Here is a 23,859-nt window from a genome sequence, read left to right on the forward strand (position 1 = left end):
CGATTAGAATGCTCCAAGATGAGACGCGCGGACAAAGTTTTTCAGTCTCAAACCAAGTAACAAGTAAACAAGTAAAAATCCACAATTAGTCTTCCGTTGTAAATATTGCACAGGGAGTAAAATCACGCACCCAACAAAACGCCAGTGTTGTTTTCCACTCTGTACAAAATATGCACATTATGGCAGCGGGGAGCGCGTGTGGTGTTACGTATCCGTGACTTATAGGGGAAGGGCCATAGCATCGCTACCACATCTCATATGTAAACAAAAAACTCAGTGTAAGAATCACGGGCCACCACTGAGGCGCAGTGATTTCACAGATTACCGGATTTAAAGCACTTCAATGTGGAAATCGTGTAAACCTCACTTGCTGCAGTTCACTGCGTGGATGCAGGTGTAGCACTCAGCTGTTACACAGCCTTCAAACACAACATCTCTACTCTCAATTCGCAAAAAGCAGGTTGTGCGTTATGTAAGAGGCTCTCTGCTGCCACCTGCCGTTTGATGCGATGGTAGGCACAAAACTTCTGTGAGCGGAGGGGATGCGGGGGTTATCATAGCATTCACCTGAAAGTGCTAGATATGAAAGGTAAAGACCATAAAGTGTTAGACAAGCGACGGTGGGGAGAAAGAACTCCGTTTTAAAGGGAAGAAACTTCAGAATCAGGGAGGGGCAGAAAAAAGACGAGCACAAAGGGATCAGGACAAATAAAAAAAAACAAAACAAACAAAAACAGTAAGATGAGAGAAAAGTTAGTGATTAGTGGCATATGAACATCAGGATAGAAAAGAGGGAGGTGGAGGAGTCCAGAGTATATCATAAGATTTCATTTTCAGGGGCTCGAGTTGGGAAAAATAGAAAATAAAAGCATAAGAAATCAGAAAAGGAATCATAAAGAAACACCAAGATAAACCATTTAACAAATGACTTATAGTAATGCAACTGTGGACACACTTCTTACTTTGCAGCCGATAATGCAAGGCTATCTTGTTTTGCGTTTATAATCACCACAGGTTACAGCGCATACCTATATAATATTTCAAAGGGGGATCTGTCCTCCTGTCATTTCTGCATATTGCTGCACTGATATGATCACAGAATTTATGCTTGGTGGAGACAAAAAAAATGGAGGTGCAGGGGTGGCACCTCTGGTTTCAGACCTACTCGTTTGCACTGATGCAGCTGGCTTTCAGAACAGGATGAAAAATGGTTGAGAAACAGTGAGAAAGAGGACCTGAGTGGCTGGTCTCACTTAAGTTACCCCTCTCTCACTTGTGCAGTTGATCAAATAGAAAACACTGAGGATTGCTGGGAACTGAAGTTGTGTGTCATCAACAATAAATTTAAAAAAAAAATTACCTGTGGGAGAAACGTGATTATCTGTCGTGACCTGTACATTTGTAACTTTGCACAAAATGCAAGTTTTATTTTTAATCTAAAATATAATAACACTCTAAATGTCTCGACGTTACAATAATATGGATAACTAATTGCACTTTATATTCTGACCACTCTCTACCCTTCTGTACACAGTGCTTCCTTTATTATATTTATTTTATTTATTGACGTGTAGGAAATCTCGCAAAGTAAGAATATCATTGCTCAGCGTGACCACTTTGTTCTGGACAAATACATTTCTTGATTAGAAATTAAATGTGTTCCTTATCATGATTACAGCAAAACTAGCCTTACAAGCTTTTAAAGCTGTAAAGATCCTATAATTTTAAATTGCCCGCAAATGATCACCCCAACCTCTTCCTGTTAGGCGCGTGTGACGTCACTGATGCTCGGTCCAGAACGGGTTGGGTCTCTGGTTTGGGAGTCTTCTGGGTGGCAGCAGGGTGGGAAGAAAGTGAAGTCATATACAGTTACCCAGGAAACCGTGCGAAATAAAGCAGCGCCTTACAATTAAAAGCATCAACGCGTTTACTAAGGACGAAACTTTTCAACTTAAGCCGTAATAAATATTAAAATCATCAAGTGGGAATAGAAGTTAATCTCAAGATGATCATTGTGCACTTTCACTGTATTCTACAGGCGCGTGATAACAGCATACTTACTACGGTGCAAAATATGCATCCACGTTTTTTTTAAAGCTGTTAGGGAATAGAGATTTTATTTTGAAGGTCTCGGCCAGAAGTTCTATTATTCTAATGCAGTGTGGTGTGACAGTGGCGAGGGAGGTTGATCGCAGGGAAAGTGAGAGAACAGAGAGACAGAGGGAGATGGCTGAAAGGCTGGAGCAGTGGACCAGGTCAGGAGCGAGTCGGGACAGCGGTCTAAGGTGATCTTGATCATCCAGAGGTGTCTGCGCTGAGGAACGAGAGTCCAGACCGCGCAAATCCCCCGTCACGGCGCTTCAGCCCGGCCTGACCGAGGACTGTGTGGCAGACACCGTCTTCGGCTGCCCATCCTGGAAACATTTTCACTGTCTAAACATTTCCTAGCTGCAGGATTGCTCAGCTTCACCCGAGTCCTCTCTGGATTACGGACAAGGAAGCGTGCTTGGATCCGTCACCGTGAGTGTCCGTGTAGTGGCAGATGCACTGCTGTCACGATTAAATGCTTTTAATGGCGATGCCGTGCATCATAAGGTCAACTGATCAGGTCCTGGTACTTACTGTCATACTTGTACGGTGACACGATTTGCAAAAACACAGATTCGCATCCGTGACGGGTGCTGATGTAGATGAAGCCACGCCCTCAGACATGGCATTGTGTATGCCCCACGCTTGAATGAACCCTGGCCTATTTACTGCAGCACAATCAGCAGGAGCAGCTGTTAGCGTTCATTGCGGGACAGTTGTAATATCTGGGCCTGCAGGACATCCAATAAGCACCTCACGTTTATCCTCGTCAGCACGGGATTGCAGCTTTAATGTGTTGTTTTAATCCCAAATCTGCATGTGGTGCATGTGTGTGTTGTCAGTTCATATCTGAAGTCATCTTTCACCCACAGAGTATGTGGTGAGGTTTTTAAAAATAGATAAATTCCCATAAGATGCTGCTGTCACAGTGAGCAGTGTGAGTTCAGCTTTCAGACTGCTGCAATGGGAAAGACGTTCCAAGGTTGCACTGCAGCTACAGTGATGACAGAGACCCGTGCTTGCCCGTGTGTCCCTCCCTTTATACATACACTTTCTGCACCGACATGTCTCTCTTAAGAGAGGTAACCGGCTATTCATGCAACTGGCTCACACAAACACTCATGCATATTCACAGAGACTTTTAGTGAGGCTCTATTTTTGTTCAGAGCTGCAGCACCGGCTGTTTGATTTGGAGCTCAGGTGAATTTGTTTCATCTGGCTTGTGTGTGTTTTTACCCTGCCTCGACACGCTGATCCCTGCAGGATGCAAACTGAAATATACAAGGTCACCGTGAATGAGCACCGGTGTGTTTATTTCAGACAGGGATCCCAGTACAGTGTGTGACTGCGAAAGAGGCCGTCTAAGGTGACTGTGAGGTCAGCTGGAATAGGCTGAAGCTAAAAGGTTTGTCCTTTTAATTTAAAGTTACTGGATCGATTAGGTAGAACACTCTTTCTTCTCTTCTTCGGTATAATGTCTTTATAAAGAGCTGCACAGGGGACCTCTTATGCTCATTTCCAGCTCCATATTTTATTTTTATTCATTTGGAGTCTGCTGGAGTAGATCTGCATGATTTACAGCTCTTACAAGGCCTTTGCACCATTTTTCTTCCTGTTGGCTATCCCTCACAAACAGAAGGTTTAAAAGCAGGTGGGTGGAGCTTATGTGATTCAAGCCAGAGCTGGATGCCTGTGATGATTGTCCCAGAGATGTCCACTCTCACTGACATCAACTGGAGATGTTAGGAAAAGTGTTAGAAATGGAGAGTTTAGAGGTCTGAAGCCCACTCTTTTGACCCACAGACATTATTTGCACATATCCTGAGCTCATGATTTGAAACTTTGGCCATGTTTCATATGGGCATCCACTACTGTACTGTATATATGACAGGAAATGGAGAAAAGCATAAATGTTCCCCTCCAACCACCGTCTGTTTTTATTTAAGTCTTGCAACTTATGAAACCTGGTGTCTGCAGTGGGTAGGCTGTGGTTTTATGCAGCTTGTTGGCAGGAAGCACTTTGCAGAGTCAACAGCAGCACTTGTGGTAAAGAGTCTGTAGGGAAAGAGAGACACACTGATTGAAGTGGACTTTGGATCACAGCAGCAGAAAAAGTAAAGGTCTCTCCTTCTCCTCTCTTCTGTCCCCTGCAGGTGTCTGTGTCTGCTGTCTATCGTCTGTCCCGTGTCACCGTTACAACAGTGGAGCTCCGGCTCCATGGCCCCCGTCTCTCTCCGCTAGCGAGAGGTGAGCCAAGCTGGCCTCCCCAGCCCCCTCCTTGTCCCAGGACCCAGAGTCAGAGCCTGAGCCCGACCGGCGGCACAACCACGAGGAGCAGTATGTGAGCGAGGGCGAGTACAACCAGCCCGAGACACGTCCGGAGCCTCCCGACTGCAGGGACGCCGAAACCATCACAGGTGCAGAAGAACTCAGATCATCCAAAAGTCCAAATATAGCAACAAAATTTTGAGTATGCAGCTCACCGTCTGGTGACAGTGTTGAAATTACTATTCTAATAAATCTTTTTTTAAATAGTTTTATTAATAAAGTATTGCTTTTTCTTCTTCTTCTTCTTCTTCTTCTTCTTAAAAAACGCAATTTTATATGTGCAATTCCAAACGTAATTTTTCAAAATAAAAGTTACTTTTCCACAATTTGCACATGGATGTAGCCATGCAATCAAAGTAAAGTGATACCAGTTGGTGAAACTAGTCTTTTACCATTCTAAGCTTGCAGTCATAATTAAGTTAAAATGCACAAGTGTTTCTTTTTGTTTTTAAAGTACAGTATTGCTTGTTTTTCAAAATATTTCACATTAAATAGGACGTGTTATGTTAAATTCCAGCTCCATAGTTTCATTCATGGACTCTACTAGAGTAGCTTTGCATGATTGACAGATCAAGACAATCCTGTGCTACTGGTGTAGCCCCTCAGCTTCCTTTAAGCCGGCTTTCACCTGATTGGCTGCTCCGCGTAAACATTAGCTTTGAACCCACAGGTGTCCAGGGGCCAGAGCCGTGTGCTGTCTGATGTCTTTATTTGAAACATTGGCTGTGTTTAAAACAGGTCCTCTTACCAAAAAAAAAGAGTCTTGTGAAGAGTTATCTAATTTTATTTTAGCAGAATATTTTTTGTCTCTGATTAAACGTAAACTTGCCTTTCAAATGTTTGATCAGATTTAATGTCGGCCATCACAAACCTGACTCGCTGTGGTCACGCAGGGAATGAGAAAAAACCCACCCGTCTCATCCACCCTCATCCCCTCTCTCTCTCTCTCTCCCTCTAATGTTCAGATGTCTGTAACAGCACTGACCTGCCGGAGTTTGAGATCATCAGTCTTCTGGAGGAGCAGCTGCCGGTGTACCGCTTGCGGGCTGACACCGTCTACGGCTACGACCATGACGACTGGCTCCACACGCCCCTCGTCGCTCCTGAGGCCAGGCTCGACCTGACCACCGAGCAGATCGAAGAGACACTAAAATACTTCTGTAAGTCTGCGCGATCAGTACTTTAAATGTTTCACACCGAGACAGACTGAAAGCAAGAAGGAAAAGCTGCCGAAGGCAATGATAATAGAACTCTCGACTTAAAGGTTTCAGGTTATAACTGCAGGATTAAAACTGAAACGTCGTTTATCAATATTAAAATTGCAGAAGTGTTTCAGTTGAAAAGCTTTAGAATACAAATAATTTTAATGACAGCAAAAAGTACAAATTGTAGTCGACATGCACTCAAATGGGGTAGATGTTATAAAGAGGTACTCGGGTGTTCTACTTGCCTTTATGGGTCTTTCCCTTAAAATCCTCTGAGAACCCCTCCTACATAGATGAACAAGACAGGTTTCGAATAGCTCTTTGATGTCTTTTATGAATCTGTTTGACTTAATGCTCAAAGTTAAGCCATAAAAACATTTGGATACCAAGCCCTTTATTTCTGTTTGGCCCTGAAACATGAATGCATCTTCGTTTATTCTGGATAATTGCTGCGCTCCCCGTATATCATATCAGCACTCTGCTTAATTCGCTGCTTTATGAGTAGGCAGAAGAGGTTTATGGAGTAAGGACAGCGCTTTCTGCAGAGGCTTTCTCACATTAAAGATTAATGTGCAATATTAAACAATATTAACTCTTGCTGTCGTCGCATTACATTGTTCTTTGAATCTTTGATGGCATCTGTTTATAAAGTATAACCCGAGCCACCAAGCGTCCGCCATAAAATCTGTGCAAAATCAAACATGCTGATCATCAAGATGCAGATGAAGGAGGACGTGCAGCTGGTGGGCGTGACACAACACGATGTGATTGACATTTTGAAGATCAGATACATTTGAGTAGAGTGATCTTCAATAAGATGTTAATGTTAGATTTGGGTTGTTTGTTTTCTATTCTAATCTAGTCTCGTCTGTCTTTGTCCTGTATGGATAAAGCTGGTATTTCAGCTTCTGTCCACATGGTTGTCTCTAATAACCCAGTTTGAAAAAGTGGACAAAACGAAAATACGGCGTGTAAAATGTGAATAAAGGCAGAATGCACTGATCTGCAAATCAATGATAAATTTAAGTTAAGTTTAAACATTTCATTTTTTCTGCTATCTGTGTTCTCTTGTGGATAAAATATGGGTTTATGAGATTTGGAAATCGCTGCATTATCTTTTTATTCATATTTTCACTTACTTAATACTTTGGGAATTGGGGTTGTATAGTTGGTAAAATCTCTCCTATGGCTTTTGCAAATGACTTTTTCCTTGACCCACATGGAAAACTTGCACGATGGAAAGATGTGAAGAAGAATTTAGGTCATCTAATGAAAAGACTGGCTTACTGAGACGTTAGATCGTGTCACGTGAAGGATGTTGTCTGAAACATTGTTGAATTTTTTTCTTCATTTATTTTGTGCGTATCTGAGATTGATTGGTAGAGTTATAATTTCTAAGATTGAGTTTTTACAGTTCAGATAGACTCATCCCTGATCTTTGCTCAGATGATTTCAGCTTTGACATCTTAGCATACAGCTAAGTTGTTTAATTGCTGAGGAAGTTTGATTACAGGTTGCCAGTCTATTGTGTTAGCAGCGGTGCTAAAGAATGAGTCAGAAGACAGAGGAAGTGAGGTAATGAAAGAAAGGTGAAAATGAGAGAAGTGGGAGTCACTTCTATTGACTCTGTCCTGGATAATGCATCCTCGCCTGTCCAATCATAACACAACTTCCACTTCACCTCCGCAGCTGTGGAACCAAAACGGATGCACACACGCTCTCTCTCATCTCTCCGCCTACCATGTTCTCGCTCCACCAACACAGGGACGTCCGTGTGGGTGGAGGGTAATATAGTCTGTGAGCCTGTGATACAGTAGCTGAGCAGTGGCATGAGAGAGACAGAAAGCAAATGGATCAGTGTTTTGGACCAGCGGTCGATTGTTATCAAGGCAAGTGGAGGATACGGACAGCAAGAGCAAAGATTAGAAAGGGATGAGTGTGGGCCGGAGGACTGCTCAATGTTAAGATGCGATCAAATGATTGGGATATTAGTTTCTTTTCAGCACTCTGATTTTTGTTGAATATCGTTGTTCCTCTTTGCTTCCTGACTGCGGTGGATTACAGGCTGCAGTCTCATCATTTCAGAGCTCCAGTAATGCAGAAAAGCTGTATTATTTCTTGCTGATAGTTTTGCTCCGGTGTTTGTTTCTTAGTTAGTTCGCCTCACTAAGATGACGCATGTCTCCTGTCTAATTTCCACGGCTATCTGTTGTACCCCTGTAAACCAGCGCTGATCACTATTTCAGTGCCATCACCTAAATTTGCTTTCAGAAATGGGAAGTTTTTGTGTTGTTTAGAGTACCAACAGGATTACAGAGGCTTACCATAATGGATTCGATAACTTTGTGCAGCACGTTATCGATTCGAGCTCTGAAGTCAATAATTGCTGCCAACCCCGCGGCAGCAGAGCCACACGTTGTGCGCCATGGAACACGACCCTTTCCCCTTTAACGCCTGCTCGTGCATTTCCAAACAGTGGTGATGGAAGTGTTGCACGCTATACGTGGTACATCCACTTCCTCTGAGTGTATAAATACTCTTTGTGTTACATAATGGGGCCGTTTTTGCATGCAGTCACACATGTTTGCAGATCACAACTCAAGTGATGGGATGACCAGAAGGTCATTCGGTGTTTTGATGTTCGGTTGGGTTTTCTTTTTTTGTTTTTTCCACAGTGCTATGTGCAGACAGAGTGGGCCAGATGACGAAAACCTACAATGACATTGATGCTGTCACACGTTTGTTGGAAGAGGTGAGGTATTTTAATTTTGCCAGTTCTATGAGGGTAAATTGAAGCTTTTCTTTTTTTAATCAGACCAAATGATAATGAGATGTTCCTCTCCTCTGTTTGCTTCTCCTACATTGCAACCAATAGAAAGAGAGAGATCTGGAGCTTGCTGCAAAGATTGGCCAGTCGCTCCTTAAGAAGAACCGGACTCTCACAGAGCAGAAGGAGTATTTGGAGGAACAAGTGGGACAAATCACAGAGGAGGTATGCCTCACAGAAATTTAGACCAGGAAAAAATGTTTTGGTGCTACAGGTGTTGAACAGTACCTGTCCTCCTGCAGGTTGCCCAGCTGCACCATGAGCTGAACCTCAAAGATGAGCTGCTGCAGTTTTACACCAATGCAGCTGAAGAGATCGAGGATGAATCCAGCAGCTCCCCAACGTTAGTTTCCTTTCTTAATGTCACTCCTAAAATGTGTGAATACTGTTACCATTTCACAGGTGTAAAAATATAACCTCACTTGTACTGGCTGTAAATTCCATGATAAAATTTGTGTTTGTCTCCTGAAGGGGTAAAAAAAGCAAAGTGGAAACTGCTTCAGGAGGCTTTGTGAGCGACACGCTCCAAAAGAAACTCAAAGAGCTGGAAGAGGAGAACCTGTCACTCCGCTCAGAGGTATCACACGCAGTATTGAGGAAAACACGGGAGGTGAGTTACCGAAACGGCTCAGATATTTTGTGTAATTATGGACGTCTACTCGCAGGCTAACCATCTAAAGTCAGAGACCGAAACTTATGAAGAAAAGGAGCAGCAGCTTGTGAACGACTGTGTCAAAGAGCTCAGTGAGTTTTGTCTTGCCACCAATTTCTTTTTTGGAGCTTCTGTGTGTGAAATTGCCTGTTTTTCTTTACACAACTCCCTCCGAGAGTTTGCATGCTGCGTAATATTTGAATAAAAACACAATGCAATCACTCTACAGTATATAATATGGCTGCAGCTTCCAGGGCAGAATATTGAAGCCAGAGTGGAAGTGCCTTAAATCTGGATTCTACTGGATGGCAAAAGCTGTGGTAGACTCCCAGTCCTATATGTAACTGTCCCAAAAGTCTACGAGAAAATGGCTTTATGACTTGACCTCTTTAAACACTTTCCTGCTGAGTTTGACTTGGTTTGGATCATGCTGGATAAAAAGTTAAGTCTGTGAAGGGTTATCTTTGGTAACAAACTCCAAGTTCAATAGCTGATCATTTTCACATTTTGTCACATCTTGTCAAGTAGTTGGTAGTAGTTCGAGTTTGTTGTTTCATAGTGAGACTCTGTTTCTTCATCACATCTGCGGCTTTGCAATAAAGTAACAGCGAAAATGCATCGTCAAAGCAGTACTTCAGAAATCATTGAGTGATGTCATGGTAGCTACATCAACCTTTTATATTGTCTATGGCAATGACGCAACTCATTTAGAATCATATTCTGTTACAACTTTATCTAATTTTTAATTGGATTTAATCAACATTTTTGAAGAGCAGACAACAGACTGAAAAATATATAGTGAAAAAATGTTTTTTTTTGTGGAAGGGTGGAGTGCCCACTCCGGGTCAGGGACAAGTTCCTGCCCCAAGTGGAGGAGTTTAAGTATCTCGGGGTCTTGTTCACGAGTGAAGGGAGCGGGAGATCGACAGACGGATTGGTGCGGCGGCCGCAGTGATGCGGACGCTGTACCGGTCTGTTGTGGTGAAGAGGGAGCTGAGTGTAAAAGCGAAACACTCAATTTACCGGTCGATTTTTCTCTGTGCTCTTTTTGAACTCCCTGTCAAACTTTAAGGGTTGTCCAGTCTTCAGATTTCTGCCATAGCAGAGGAACTGGCCCGTAAGACTGAAGACGCATCACGACAGCAAGAAGAGATCACACACCTCCTCTCTCAGATAGTAGATCTGCAAAAGAAAGCCAAATCTGTGAGTATATAAGCACACAGGTATATACTTTGACTGGTTATATTTTTACTGGTCTTGTCCTGTTTAGCTGTTTGCTCAGTCAAAGCTGCATTTGTGTGTCTAGTATGCAGTGGAAAATGAGGAGCTCTCTCAACACCTGCTGGCAGCTAAAGATGCCCAAAGGCAGCTCACAGCAGAGGTAACTTCTCTTTGCTTTCCAAGCTTGTCCCCAATCACAGTTTGTTCCCTAAATACTGTGAATGTGAGTTTAATTGCTGTGTTTACAATACAACAGCTCCAGGAGTTAGAAGAGAAGTACTCAGAGTGCATTGAGATGTTGCATGAAGCTCAGGAGGAGCTGAAGAACCTGAGAAACAGAAACTACCCTGCAGGAACCCCACGCCGCTATCACCCGCTGGGACTGTACCCGATGGTGAGTTACTGTAAAAGTGTGTGTGCCTCTCTTTGCTTGTAGGCATTGTCTTCCCCTCTTAAAAGTTTATATGTTGCAGGACTCTCTGGCAGCTGAGATTGAGGGAACGATGAGGAAGGAGCTGAGTCTTGATGACCCAGAGTGTGAAGAACAGAAGTAGGTATTCATGCATGCATACTAGATGCCAATTTCCAAACATGGGAACAGGTTTTGGAATTGTTTGATCAAAAGAGTTGGCAATAAGTAATGGACAGACAGTAGAAATAGCCAAAATAAATATACTACGGTGAAAAGTAAATGCATAAGTAATTGTCAAAAAAACTGATAAACTAGCCAGCATAGCTCACTAAAAGTCTTTTCAAAACTTTTTCTAAAAGTATACATAAGCAGTAGCGGTTTTTGATACAGGCGACACGGGCAGTTGTCCGGGGCGGCATCATGGTGGGGGGCGTACTCACGCTGCCCCGACATCAGCCAGCGCATATTGGGAATGGCATAGGCACCGATCGGTTTTCTATCGCCCATTTGCTGGGAGTAAGGGCGCCCTCCGTTTGCGAGGTGCGCCTGCTGCTTGCGGCACAGGAAGGAGAGGGCGGGGCGGCGGGGGATTCTCTGGCTGGCTGGAGCAGCATCTAATAACCAACTTGCAAAATAAAACAAAATAAAAACAAAACAACAAACACGAAAACACCAGACATTATGATACAGACTTATAATTTGCACCGATGTTTTTTCGAAATTCTATAAAGTGAGCGCGAGAGCCCTCGGTGCGCCTGCTCGCTGCTGAAGTCAAAGTAAACTTTGTCATCTCCGCTACATACAGTCCAGTATATAGAGAGACGAGCCGACGAGGCTCCAGTTACAGCAGTGCAAGTAAACAAACAATATATATAAGAAGAGTAAGAAAATAAATATACACTTTAGGACCAGGGGTAAAGGGATCAGTAACAATTGAAAATTTATAATTTACAGTTTGATGATTTAAAGTCTCACACACAACCCGTCGAAAGGGGAGGGGGGCCCTGCTGCTTCCAAATAGAGCACATTTCATTGGTAATATTGTAAATCCAAGCCCCTTATCTATTCATGATTTGAATCCTGGGTTGTGCGAAATCCAGAGGGAGTGTTCGCCCGGGGCGCCAAACAGGCTAGCACCGCCACTGTACATAAGCATAGTATCTAGTCAAAGTTATGAATACAGTGTATAGGAGAGGAATGTAACCACTGTGACCTCACCTACTGAGTTTGGACTTTTGGAAATGTTTAGCTTTAGCATTAGCAATGTAGCCACTGTCATGTTCTTTTTTAGAAGCCTGAAGTTACCATGTCTGGATGAACAGGTGGTGTATTAAATTATCAGCTAATGCTAGCAGACTTTTATTTAGCAAGCTGTATAGCTAAAATACACAGACACTGTTAATTTGTGCTAAATACCAGATCTGATACAAGAGGAGAGGATTAGCTAAACTGCTAAATATCATTCTAGCTAAAATTGATAGCTATAATAGTTAAATTGTTAAAAAAATAGTAACAAAACCTAATGAATACACTTATAATAAAGTAGTAGCTTAAACTAGGAAAAGACTGGTTAAAATGTAAAGTGTAATGAAATGAAGTGTAACTGATGAATGGTAATCATACAGAAATTGCTTATTAAATCGCTAATAATGGACACTACTGTCTATTAGCTGTCATGAAGTTCTGTGAAAAACTAAGCACACCATGTTAAAAGGGTAAGTTGCAGCCAGGTGCTTATAATCAAATGCACTTGATTAACTGATCATCAGCAAGTGTGGGTATCTCTCTTTTGGCAGTTTCCTGGTCTGTAGCATTCGGGTATGTGTTAACATAGTACTACAGTCTTCCTAGTTGTGGGCGTCCAAAAAAAATCACCCAAAGTTCAAACCATGCAATGCTTAAGAAACTGCACAAAAATCGAAAGCTACTTCTTGGACTCCACTGCTTTCTGGAGACTTCTGGTCATAATTCACAGCCATCTGTCTGACAGCTAAATCTTAGCATTAGTGACAATGATCCCAAGCACAGCAACAACTGTGCAAAAGCATGAAAAAGAAAAGAATCAAGGTTTTGTAATGATCCAGTCAATGTCCAGACCTCAACTCTACTGAGTTATGTTGCAAGACCTTAAGAGACCTGTGCACAAATGAATGCCTGGAAACCTCAATAAACTGAAGCAACATTGTAAAGAAGAGTGGACCAAAATTCCTCCACAACAATGTGAGAGATGGCTTAAGTCATAGAGAAAACAATCGCTTCAGGTTATTACTGATGGTTCTATAAGCTACATGGAGTATTAGTTTTTCACAGAACTCCATAGTGTCACAAGAAAACTTTCTTTTTCACATGGCTATGGTGGATGGTGTTCTTCACTCTGATTGTTAGTCGCTTTAAACACTCGACTTAAAGTTGGGATTTGTTTAATGTTAAGAGTTCAAATAAATGTAACCTTGGTGAAGCGTTCTTGAGTCCATCTTTGGGAGTAACTTAGGTAAAAAGGTTTGTGAACCACTGTTGAAGAGCATCAGTATAATACTATGTTTGACTGTGTGCAGGGTCCATCGGAAACGTGTATTTGAGACGGTCAAAAATGTTAACCAGACAGTTCGTCAGCGTTCTCTGACTCCAACCAACTCCAACATCCCGGGTTCTAACCAGTCCCTGTCAGCTCGAACGTCACCCCAATCGAGTGGTCTCTCCACACCCCACTCCAGCATATTTGGAGGTGACCTTAGTGGAGAAAGTGTAGTCCTTGATAACCGAACGCAGAGCATCCTAATGGAGACGGCATCCAATCAGGACAGGTAAGACCGAGATAAGCTGCTGTCATCTGCATGAATCAAACTCAGTTTCCTCAAGAATGATTTTATTTTAAAACATTTGATTGATTTTTGTTTTAACCCTGCTCTGTCAACAGCACAGAGGGCCAGGAGAAGAAGGCAAGTGGGGCAGAGGACTTGCGGCTTGCTCTGCGTCGCCTGTCTTTGCGCCGACAAAACAATTTAAGTGAAAGGCGCTTCTTTGAAGAGGAGCGAGAGCGACGGCGGGGAGGGCACCCTGGACTCCACGATGCCCTCAGCCAGGAGAGTCTCTTAACCCCATCCGAAAGCATCATGTCCCTCGGAAACCTCCACCTCTGGGCCTCGCGAGGGCCCTACCTCCCCGACAAGCTTCAGATCGTCAAACCACTCGAAGGTGAGGTAGAAAGGGAGCACGGAACGAACGGCAAGGCAGGGAGGAACCTGGAAGGAGAGAGGCACCGAGGGGCCGGGGCAAAAAAAGGGAGCAGGCAGGGCTGGGGAACAGAGGGGGAGAGGAGGCAAGATGGCAGTCAAGGGGAAAGGGAGAGAGTGTGGGGATGGACGAGGAAGACTGGAGCTGGAATAGAGAGGGAGAGGGGAAGGAGGTGGGCTAGAGACCGAGCCGGCAGCAAGAAGATGAGGAGTGCGCAAGAGTGGACAGAGAGGCCCCTGTCTCTGATGCTCTTCAACTCTTTCTGGTCTCTGATGCATCATCACAAGTCTGGCAGCTTTGCATCTCCACACAGCTATTACAAAGAAACCCAGCCCAGAGGGTGGCTTTGAGCACTCATGCACTACACGGAGGAAGTAAGACGGAGTCTATCCAAATCACTGGCTGCTGCTCATGAACTGATCGGGGGCTAAAAGGGGAAACAGGCAGACCTTAGGTCTATACAGTGTGATAGAGTCACAGTAGTATTCAGTCAGCATGTACAATTAAGGAGCTGGTGTCTTAGATTTAACCTTAAAGAAGATTATGCTCATTTCCAGATCAGTGCCAAATATTTATTACTGGACTCTGTGCTAGATTAGTTTTATATGATTCACAGTTCAAACTAACCTTATTTATCTTTACTGAACCTTGGTACCGTTGTCAGAATCGGACTGTTGTGGCTTCCTGCCTGTTCTTTTTAAGGCGCGTGTTTTCTGATTGGTTGTCCCTCGCAAACAGAAGGTTTAACTCTACTGACAAACAGTGTTGCCAACTTAGCGAGTTTGTCGCTATATTTAGTAAGTTTTCAGATCCCCTTAGCGACTTTTTTTCTAAAAAGCAACCCGTGCCAAAGCGCTCATAGGCGGCGGATCGTCCTCACGCAGAAGTCGCCCCCAGCTGCTGTCAAAACAGGACATGTTCACCCAGTTGCGGCCCTAGCCTGTTTGGCGCCCTGGGCGAATACTCCCTCTGGCCAGAGAAACACACACACACACACACACACACACATATATGAAGAGAGAGAGAGTATGCATTGTATGCAAACGGCTACCAAACAGCCATCATAATTCGTCATACAATGAGAACAGGAAGAATCAACAATTGACAATGACTAATTAATATTAAAATCTGTAACATAATGTATCGTTTGGAGTTTAGTCTGTTACTGCTACTATTTCTTCTTGGACCAACTGTAACACACATAATTTCCTTAGGGATTAATAAAGTATTCTGATTCTGATTGTTTCAGGATGACCTGCCATTATCCAATGACACATCTGCTTACCTGTATCATTTGCTCGTTTCTCCTCATCTTCTTTTCTATTTTTTCTAAACTGAGGACCTGATGGCTTTGAACTTTCTTGTCCATCTTCCATTGTTTTTAATTTTGCACTCCAGTATGAACACCCATCCCCCAACCCGAGGATCACCACAACATAACCTAACAGACCTACACCTTAGTTCACAGATTCACTTTGTCTAAGGTTTATTTCTGGGATTTCACACAACCCAGGATTCAAATCATGAATAGATAATGGACTTGGATTTACAACATTATGAATGAAATGTGCTCTATTTGGAAGCAGCCGGTCCCCCTCCCCTATCGACGGGTTGTGTGTGAGACTTTAAATCATCAAATTGTAAATTATAAATTTTAAATTGTTATTGATCCCTTTACCCCTGGTCCTAGAGTGTATATTTATTTTCTTACTCTTCTTATATTTATTGTTTGTTTACTTGCACTGCTGTAACTGGAGCCTCGTCGTCTCGTCTCTCTGGACTGTATGTAGCGGAGATGACAATAAAGTTTACTTTGACTTCAGCAGCAAGCAGGCGCACCGAGGGCTCTCGCGCTCACTTTATAGAATTTCGAAAAAACATCGGTGCACATTATAAGTCTGTATCATAATGTCTGGTGTTTTCGTGTTTGTTGTTTTGTTTTTATTTTGCGAGTTGGTTATTAGATGCTGCTCCAGCCAGCCAGAGAATCCCCCGCCGCCCCGCCCTCTCCTCCCTGTGCCGCAACAACCCGCGCACCTCGCAAACAGAGGGCGCCCTTACTCCCAGCAAACGGGCGATAGAAAACCGATCGGTGCCTATGCCATTCCCAATATGCGCTGGCATGATGTCGGAGCAGCATGAGTACGAGTAAATTTTTATTTTTTTCCGATGCCCGTGATGCCGCCCCACTACGATGCCGCCCCGGCAAACCGCCTGTGTCGCCCGTATCAAAAACCCCTACGCGTCCAAACTGCAAATGAATCGCGCATGAAGCCGCTGCTCCCGCCCTAACTATAACAGTCGGTTCTTCTTTTACTCTTACTTTTTGTGGATCACAAGGTTTAAAACTACTTTAAAAACACACACAAACAAACACAAAAAGTAACTCCGCCAGACTGCCTATTTCGGGTTACTTTTGCCGGTACCAAGCCTGGATAAAGGAGGAGAGTTGGAATTGTGACATAATAAAAAAACAATAATTGCTAAAAGAAATTTAATTTGTAGTTCTAAATATATCCTAAATGCATTTAGGCTGTTTTTTACTGACTTTATGTCTCTTCCACAATGTTATTTCTCTCTCCTACAACATAGTTTGCAAATACATAAGCATCACCAATTATGCTAATTAAGTGATGACGTCATTTAGCGACTTCTAGCGATTTTTAGGACAACCAATAGCGATTTTCCTTACTGAGGAGTTGGCAACACTGCTGTCAAAGTTGACAAAATTAAGGAAACCTGCTCTTGCTGGCCATTAAGAGAAGTCTGAATCGCGAGCTTCAGGGATTATTTGCACATACTCTGAGGTCTTTATATGAAACTTTGGCTATGTTTATTATGATATGTAATGGTATACTCTGTATGCAATAGAAAATAATGCTAAGTAGAATAGAACCACTCAAAACATGTTCCTTTGGCCTGTGCTGCCCTCTGCTGGTAATATTTTATACTTTATTTAAACTGAATCTATCCCCCGTGCAGAAGCCCTGATATTGTGGATTTGTTTATGTATTCTTATATATTTATACACGTTGTTCTGTCCATATTCATTCGTAACTTAGAATTTTTTAAGCTTTTTCATTTTTTCACTGCTCACTCTGTCACCTCTTTGCTGTCTGTTTATTTTCTGCCATTAATCCATGTGGCTGTCTTAATAAAAAGATTCTCATTCTGCTTTGCTCCTCCATTTCATTTCCTTTTCATATCATTCCTCTGATAATCATAGCTTTCTGATATTCACCTTTCTCTGCCATCCTCTTCACTTATAGTATTAGCTTCATCTTCACTTTTTTATTGAATGGATGAGCTCTTTAGAGAAAAGGATCTAAAATACTTTTTGTTCTTAATTGCATGAATTACTGGCTGACACTCTGAGATATGTGTGTGCACAATATCGGTTTTGTTGCTGTTACTGCTAGTTACTTCTCAGTTACATATAATTCTTAAAACCTGTTAACGTAGGAATGCCTTTTAAAATGCTAACAAGTATTTTCAGGAGATTTAAGGTATAAAACATCTGCTGAAGGTAAAGCAGCCAGTTGAAAACGTTTCATATTCCCCTAAATGTTTTTTTGTCTGTGTGTTTGGAGATGGTGCAGGTGGAGTTAAGTACATTAAGTTAAATCCACTTCTCTCCACCAGGATCTGCCACTCTGCACCACTGGCAGCAGTTAGCCCAGCCTCACCTGGGCGTGATCTTGGACGCCAGGCCAGGAGTTGTGCCAAAGGGCTACAGACCTCTAGAACTAGAGCTGGAGCAGGTCTGTGTGTGAGGTTTCTCTGCGTGTATCTGTTGTGTTCACGCTAAACCATCTCCGTTGATTACATGTACCGCTGTATTGGTTTAAACGTAGGCCCATCCTCTGGTAACGAGAATCAAACCTTATCACCTGTAAAGCACTCCTCTCCCTTCCCTGCATGGCTCTTTGTTTGTGTTAAGGCGTACCCATGGGGCGGCTTTGAGGAGGATGAACCAGGAGAGCAATACTTCCAAAATCTTCCCACCTCTTCAGCTTCTGCCTCACCGGCAGTGGCCCCCACCTCCAGTACAAGTGACGCCAACCTCGTACAGCCTTCAGTCACCCTGGCCCCACCTTCTCCGCCCTCACCATCACCACACCTCAGCAACACCGATGCTCTGGGTGAGGACATATAGCAAATTTTCATTGACTCTAAATACATTATACTGCCAAAAGTATAATTAAGAATGGATTTCACTCAAGTTCATATGCGTGTGAAGGTGAGCAAACACTTCTGGCAGTATAGTGCATAAATACTTCCACATTGTTGAACATGTGTAAAAGGCTAAAATGTGGTGACTGACAGTGACGGGCTGTGTGTGTTTGACTTCCAGCTGCATACTACCCAGGTAAATGCATGGCTCACACCAGCTCCACTTACACCTTTACAACCTGTCGGATCCTCCATCCAACTGATGAGCAGACGCGGGTTACGCCAAGGTGAGTGGCATCATTAAGTGTCTGTGATCAGAGTCGACTCTTTGTTATTATTCGAGCCACCGAAAGTCACACATAGTGTTAGTTCAGGCAGGTGATGAGGATAACAGTTCTCACTATGGGCACACTCTTTAAGCTCCTTTAGCCTGCCTATACCTGGTGCACATCTGCATGCTGCTTTGTAACCCACCTCCTCCCCAGCATAACCTTTTAATGCTACTCTACTCAGAGCCGGGGGCTTGTTGAATGCTTCCCAGAGCCATGGACATTGTTGCACATGGAAATATCTTTTTTCTTTTTAGAGTGACCCTGACTAAATTTATCTATAACTGACTCCTGCAGAGTTGAGCTTTTCTGCTAAAAATGGTCTTATAACGACGCTTAAAATGAAACTCTGGCTCTGAGTTTTCTTTGTATTATTGTAGGGTCTTTACCTTACAATAAAAAAAAAAATCGAGTAATTCATTTTTATAAAAATTAGTAAATGTTTTTCTTCGAGAAGCTCACCCTTTTAGAAAGTTAAAACGGCACTTAATGCCACTTCACACACTGTAGTGACAAGAAAAATTAAGTGGGGAAAAAACGAATGCAGTTCTTAAAAAAAGTCATTTAAATACGCCGTTCAGATGCATCATGTTTCTAGAAGCCGAAAGAGTGCTAAACGTGCACTCATTCTGAATTTGATTGGATCTCACAGGACGGGTCTAGGCAGGACACTTAGTCAGTTTTCTGATAGACAGTGGGAAGGTGCTGAATTATACATGCAGCTGCTTATATTTTGAACACCCGCTGTAGTTCTGGTTTTAATGATGAGACCATCTGAAAGTGTGATTTATATATTTATATTTTTTTGTTAACCTAGATGAAATCTTCTCATTCCCTCCAGTTTAAACCCAGTGCCTGCATCGTCCTCCTGTGTGATGACCAGCACTCTGCTGGGTACTCCTGCTGCTACTCCCTGCACGTCCCGCAGGCTCAGTCTCAGGCCCTCTGAATCCTCAACTAACCTCAGGCAAGAAACTGCATATTCTGACATTTTCCTTTTTATTTAAAAGACAAAGTAAAATCAAAAGATTGTTTTAGCTAATTTCACATTTTATATAATGTCATATTTAATTGAGTGCATAGAAAAAGTAAGTTTGCATTCAACTGCATGAGATCACAGACTTGTGGTATTGTAAGCATTAATGCCTTCCCTCTCTGTCGGGCTGAATGCTTCCTTTGGTTGACAGGTGTAGTTCCTTGGTTATAGCTGGCTGTTTATTTGGATAAATAATCAGCAGTAAAGCTATATGCATTTGAGTTTGGTGTGAACTGTTCCTCTAAGAAAGGACATTATGTGTGTATTTTGTCTCATGTCTGTGCAGAGATGCTACACGCACCACCAGCACCTCCCTGGGGTTGGTACGTCTTCTCCAGGAGAGAGGAATCTCAGCAGCTGTGTATCACCAGAGCCAGGGCCTGGAGCAGGGTCAGGGCAGCGGAGGAGTCCTATTAAGCACCTCCATTGCCCCCAACCGAACACCTAATCCCGATCCTATGCGACCCTCGACCCCTCCAAACTCTCCCACAAGACAGGGAGCTTCAGCTGTGCCAAGCTCCGCTGGGTTTGACTTCAAGAGTCCTTCTTATGAGAACTTCCTGGCTTCCAAACCAGCCCGTTCCATCCTGAAGGAGGTGACAGGGGGGATGAGAGGCAGGCAGCGAGGCAGGGACTGTGAAAGCCAAACAGACGTTAGCGTGGCCGTCCACAATCTGAACCTGGTAGACAAGGTGAAGCGTCTGGGTGTGGCTGGAGCCCCCGGAAGCAGAGCGATGAGCCCTGGTCCCATGCTAGGGCCTCTGGGTGGACTGCGTAGATCTGGCTCTCCTTTTGGACCTGATGGAATGAGGAGGAACCGGAGTTATCCAGGCATGGTAGGAGCCAGCATGGTCATGAAAGCCCCAGGGCCCCAAGAGTAGTCTGGATAGCTGCTGGCCAACAGGGTAGATGAGTAGGAGCCCAGCAGGGCCAAGGACTGGCTGTTGATCAGTCACCTGGAGCCCATAAAAATATTTCCACTGTACAACAGCAACGTGGCACTACTGACCTATTTCTAATCACAGCTACAGTTTTACACAAACACTACACCTCTGTAGTGCTTTACAGTGGTGATTCACGCTTGAACGAAGAGAAAAATAACTTAAAGGGTTAGTTCATCCAAACTACACAGCAACATCTTCTATACTGTCTGTGCTGTACTTTTGCTTTTGTGTGCCCAGATTTTGAGATATTGCTAAAATGACCGGACAGATTGGAGGCTCTTCTGTGTAAGTACTGAACAGTGACATTTAAAGACTTTCAGTTATTAAATTAAATTAAACGGTGATGACGAAGCTTACATTCTTTCTAGCTTTAACAGGTCTGAATTAAAATTTTTGCCAGAATTCCTGCCGAACTGAAAACAAGTGCTCCCACGTCACCTGCATTCATCTTCATTTTTATAAAAATTAGTGTTTTTCTTCGAGAAGCGAACTCTTTTTAATTTAATTATGTAAAAATTAAGGGGAAAAGGCTAATGCAGTTTTAGGGGGAAAAAAGTCATTTAATTATGCCGTTCAGGTACGTCATGCTTCTAAAAGCCAAGAGTGCTAAATGTGAATTTGATTGGATCTCACAGGACGGGTCTAGGAAGGAACACTTAGTCAGTTTTCTGATAGACAGTGGGAAGGTGCTGAATAATACATGCAGCTGCTTATATTTCGAACACCTGCGGTAGTTCTGGTTTTAATGATGAGACTAACTAAAAGTGATGGAGAGGCTCACCTTCTCTCTAGCTGCAACAGGTCTGAGTTTAAATTTTTGCCAGAATTCCTGCAAAATTAAAAACAAACACACCCACCTCAGCTTTATTTTGACTTTAACTCTTAAGATGGTAACTAGTTTCTTCCATGTCCGTGAGCAACAAATGCTTCTTATTAATCTAAAGTGGAAAACTGACAATATGTCTGCACGGAAATAAAAACACATTTACTTAAAGTTTTCTTAATCGGAAGCTAATAATATACATAAATATTTTGTCATTTTCTAATGCCCACGGATTGATCAGGAAAGAATTTATAGCATTTACATGCCATTAAGGGAGGAACCCTTAATGGTAGCTGTTCCCACCCTGTGGAATTGATGCAAGCAGCAGAAATGGGTCTCACTTAGAAATAAGGGGAGGAGCTTAGTTATTCAGGCCAGACTTGGAGGACTACTACTCCACATCAAAAGGAGGCAGTTGAGGGGGTTCAGGCATCTGAATAGGATCACCTGATGACAAGTCCTACCCGGAGGAGGCAGAGGATGTATGGATGGATGCACAAGCACCCCCTATGAAATGCTTTTGAGCATCTGGAAGTCTTTCCTTGTCATTGTTAGCATGTTGAGTTTTGCATGTAAGTCAAAGCACTCTTTATAGAGCTGCTGTAATCTCTGCTCACTCTCTAATATTCAGATATCTAAAATTCTGGACACACAAAGCCAGTTTTATGTAACTTAATTTTACATAATTGGGTGAACTGACCCGTTAAAACAGAATACACTGAAAGCGAGCTACTGAAACATCACTCGGATTCCTGCTTTGGAGACTGACTCTGCTGGCTAGATGTAGTACTCCCACTCTTGCCTTTTCTGAAACACATCCACAGAATCCCACGCACATCCAGACTCACACAGGTGCACTCTGCTAAATCTTCCATGCACTGGCTGGCTATTTGTAGTCACTGTAGCACTGAAACATGCCTTTCTACTTCAATACTAGCAGATGAAAATTTCATAAGTGGTTTTAAAAAAAAGTACACCGAATTCATAAAATATGTCATCCTCTGTCTCTCTCTCCTTTCTTTTGAAGGGATTAAGTGTGAGTCTGACAAGTCACTTTCACTAAATCATCAAATAGATTTCACGCCAGTGTTAAAGGTACTTCAGTTTCATTTTCTAAATGGCCGTTAGACAGTAAAGCTGATGGTACTTCCACTGAACTGGAGAGATCAATACACTGAGGGATTGCTTTATCGTGGTTGGAAGCTTTCAGCTATTTTTCCCTTATTGTTTTATGGTTGAAGAGAATGAAGCAATACAGTGCCTCAGCCTTGTGTTTTGTGATTTTTCCCTTGTCATGCAGGTCCAAAGGCGCTCACGCAACCATAGTTTGCACTTGTGTTTATTTATTTTTAAAAATCCTGATTTTAAGATATCTTTTTTGTAAAAAATAGCATCGTCTTACAGACTGTATATATATACTGTTCACAGTCACTATAATGTCATGTGTAGATGAACCATTATTTGTAGTGCTTTAACCAAGAACCACACATTGCTGTAAGTATCTGGGTGAGCATGTAATCAGGGTTTTTCCAAATAAAAAGTCATCAAACAATCATTTATTAATAGGATTTCGTTTCCCTTTCTGTGTGATGGAGTTTTAAAGCATGACTCAGAATTGAAGAGGGGGTAATAACGACGTAAAGAAAAGCCACACACGCAGGAAATGATTACTTGGCCTCCTCCAGCAGATGGTGCTCACAAATAACTCGACACGCGACGGCGAGGATGTGTATTGCGTTCATCTGTCTGTCTACAGTCATCATCCATTACCCATTCACCATCTGGATCTCGTGGAGGGGATATGACGAAGGCTGCTTATTAAACTTAGGCTGGCCACAGGTGAATGAGAGGTGAGCAATAACCAAAAAATGTCACAGTGGCAGGCGGCGAGTCTAATTAGAAAAAATAAACTGGTTTCAAATGCCAGTGACGTCGCTCATGTCAGATATTTGTCATCTTACAGAAGCATTTTGATAATCTTATTTCATAACCTTATTTTTGTTGGATGTAATGACACAGCCCCAACAGATGAGCTTTGGTACCTGTCATATACCAGACGAGCTCATTTTAGGTGACAGTGGACAGGATGTCTGGAAGCATCATTTTTATTCAATAACTGACACCCAGACTACTCTCACAGGATTTAGTGTTTATTAAAGGCTTGGGGTATTTGTTTGTTTTTTAAAATTTACCATACAACATTGTTTCTCTGTAATGTCTTCGCTTAGCCCCTGGATTGCAGACTGCTTGGTGGTCTTTATAAATGCTGGGCTATGATTGGTTGTTAACCGGTTCAAGTGCTGACATTCAAGCCCCTCGCAGTAGTTCCTCTTGAAAGTCAAACACCTAAATAAAAAGATTTTTTTCCTGTGCATGTTTCCTTTTTCCCACTCGAATGTGGAAGAATGAGTGTCTGGACCTGATTTGTGCAGATGAGTGGGGGAAAAGCACCTAAAACAAACAGGATGATATTCTCGAGAAATGGGATTAGTAGCTTTTCCTGATTGCAAAGATGTGCACTACAGTGAGTGAAAAGATTACTTATTGATGGGAAACATCCCTCTGAATTTTTGATTCAGTAGCATCA

General features: G+C 42.7%; 1 protein-coding gene across 1 annotated transcript; it reads left to right on the forward strand.

Annotated features, from left to right (window-relative positions):
* Positions 1-4,343: 4,343 nt before the first annotated feature.
* On the forward strand, positions 4,344-22,827 carry trak1b (trafficking protein, kinesin binding 1b). The gene is made up of 18 exons (XM_023155046.3): positions 4,344-4,505; positions 5,382-5,576; positions 8,297-8,373; positions 8,497-8,613; positions 8,691-8,791; positions 8,920-9,025; positions 9,114-9,192; positions 10,173-10,303; positions 10,407-10,481; positions 10,578-10,715; positions 10,795-10,871; positions 13,289-13,537; positions 13,651-13,928; positions 17,610-17,728; positions 17,908-18,109; positions 18,322-18,427; positions 19,311-19,436; positions 19,792-22,827. Exons 3-18 carry the CDS (start codon positions 8,323-8,325, stop codon positions 20,384-20,386), a joined length of 2,550 nt encoding a protein of 849 aa, XP_023010814.3. The 5' UTR covers positions 4,344-4,505; positions 5,382-5,576; positions 8,297-8,322; the 3' UTR covers positions 20,387-22,827.
* Positions 22,828-23,859: the final 1,032 nt, after the last annotated feature.

This window comes from Maylandia zebra, linkage group LG22, assembly GCF_041146795.1.
Source record: "Maylandia zebra isolate NMK-2024a linkage group LG22, Mzebra_GT3a, whole genome shotgun sequence".
Lineage (NCBI taxonomy): Eukaryota > Metazoa > Chordata > Actinopteri > Cichliformes > Cichlidae > Maylandia > Maylandia zebra.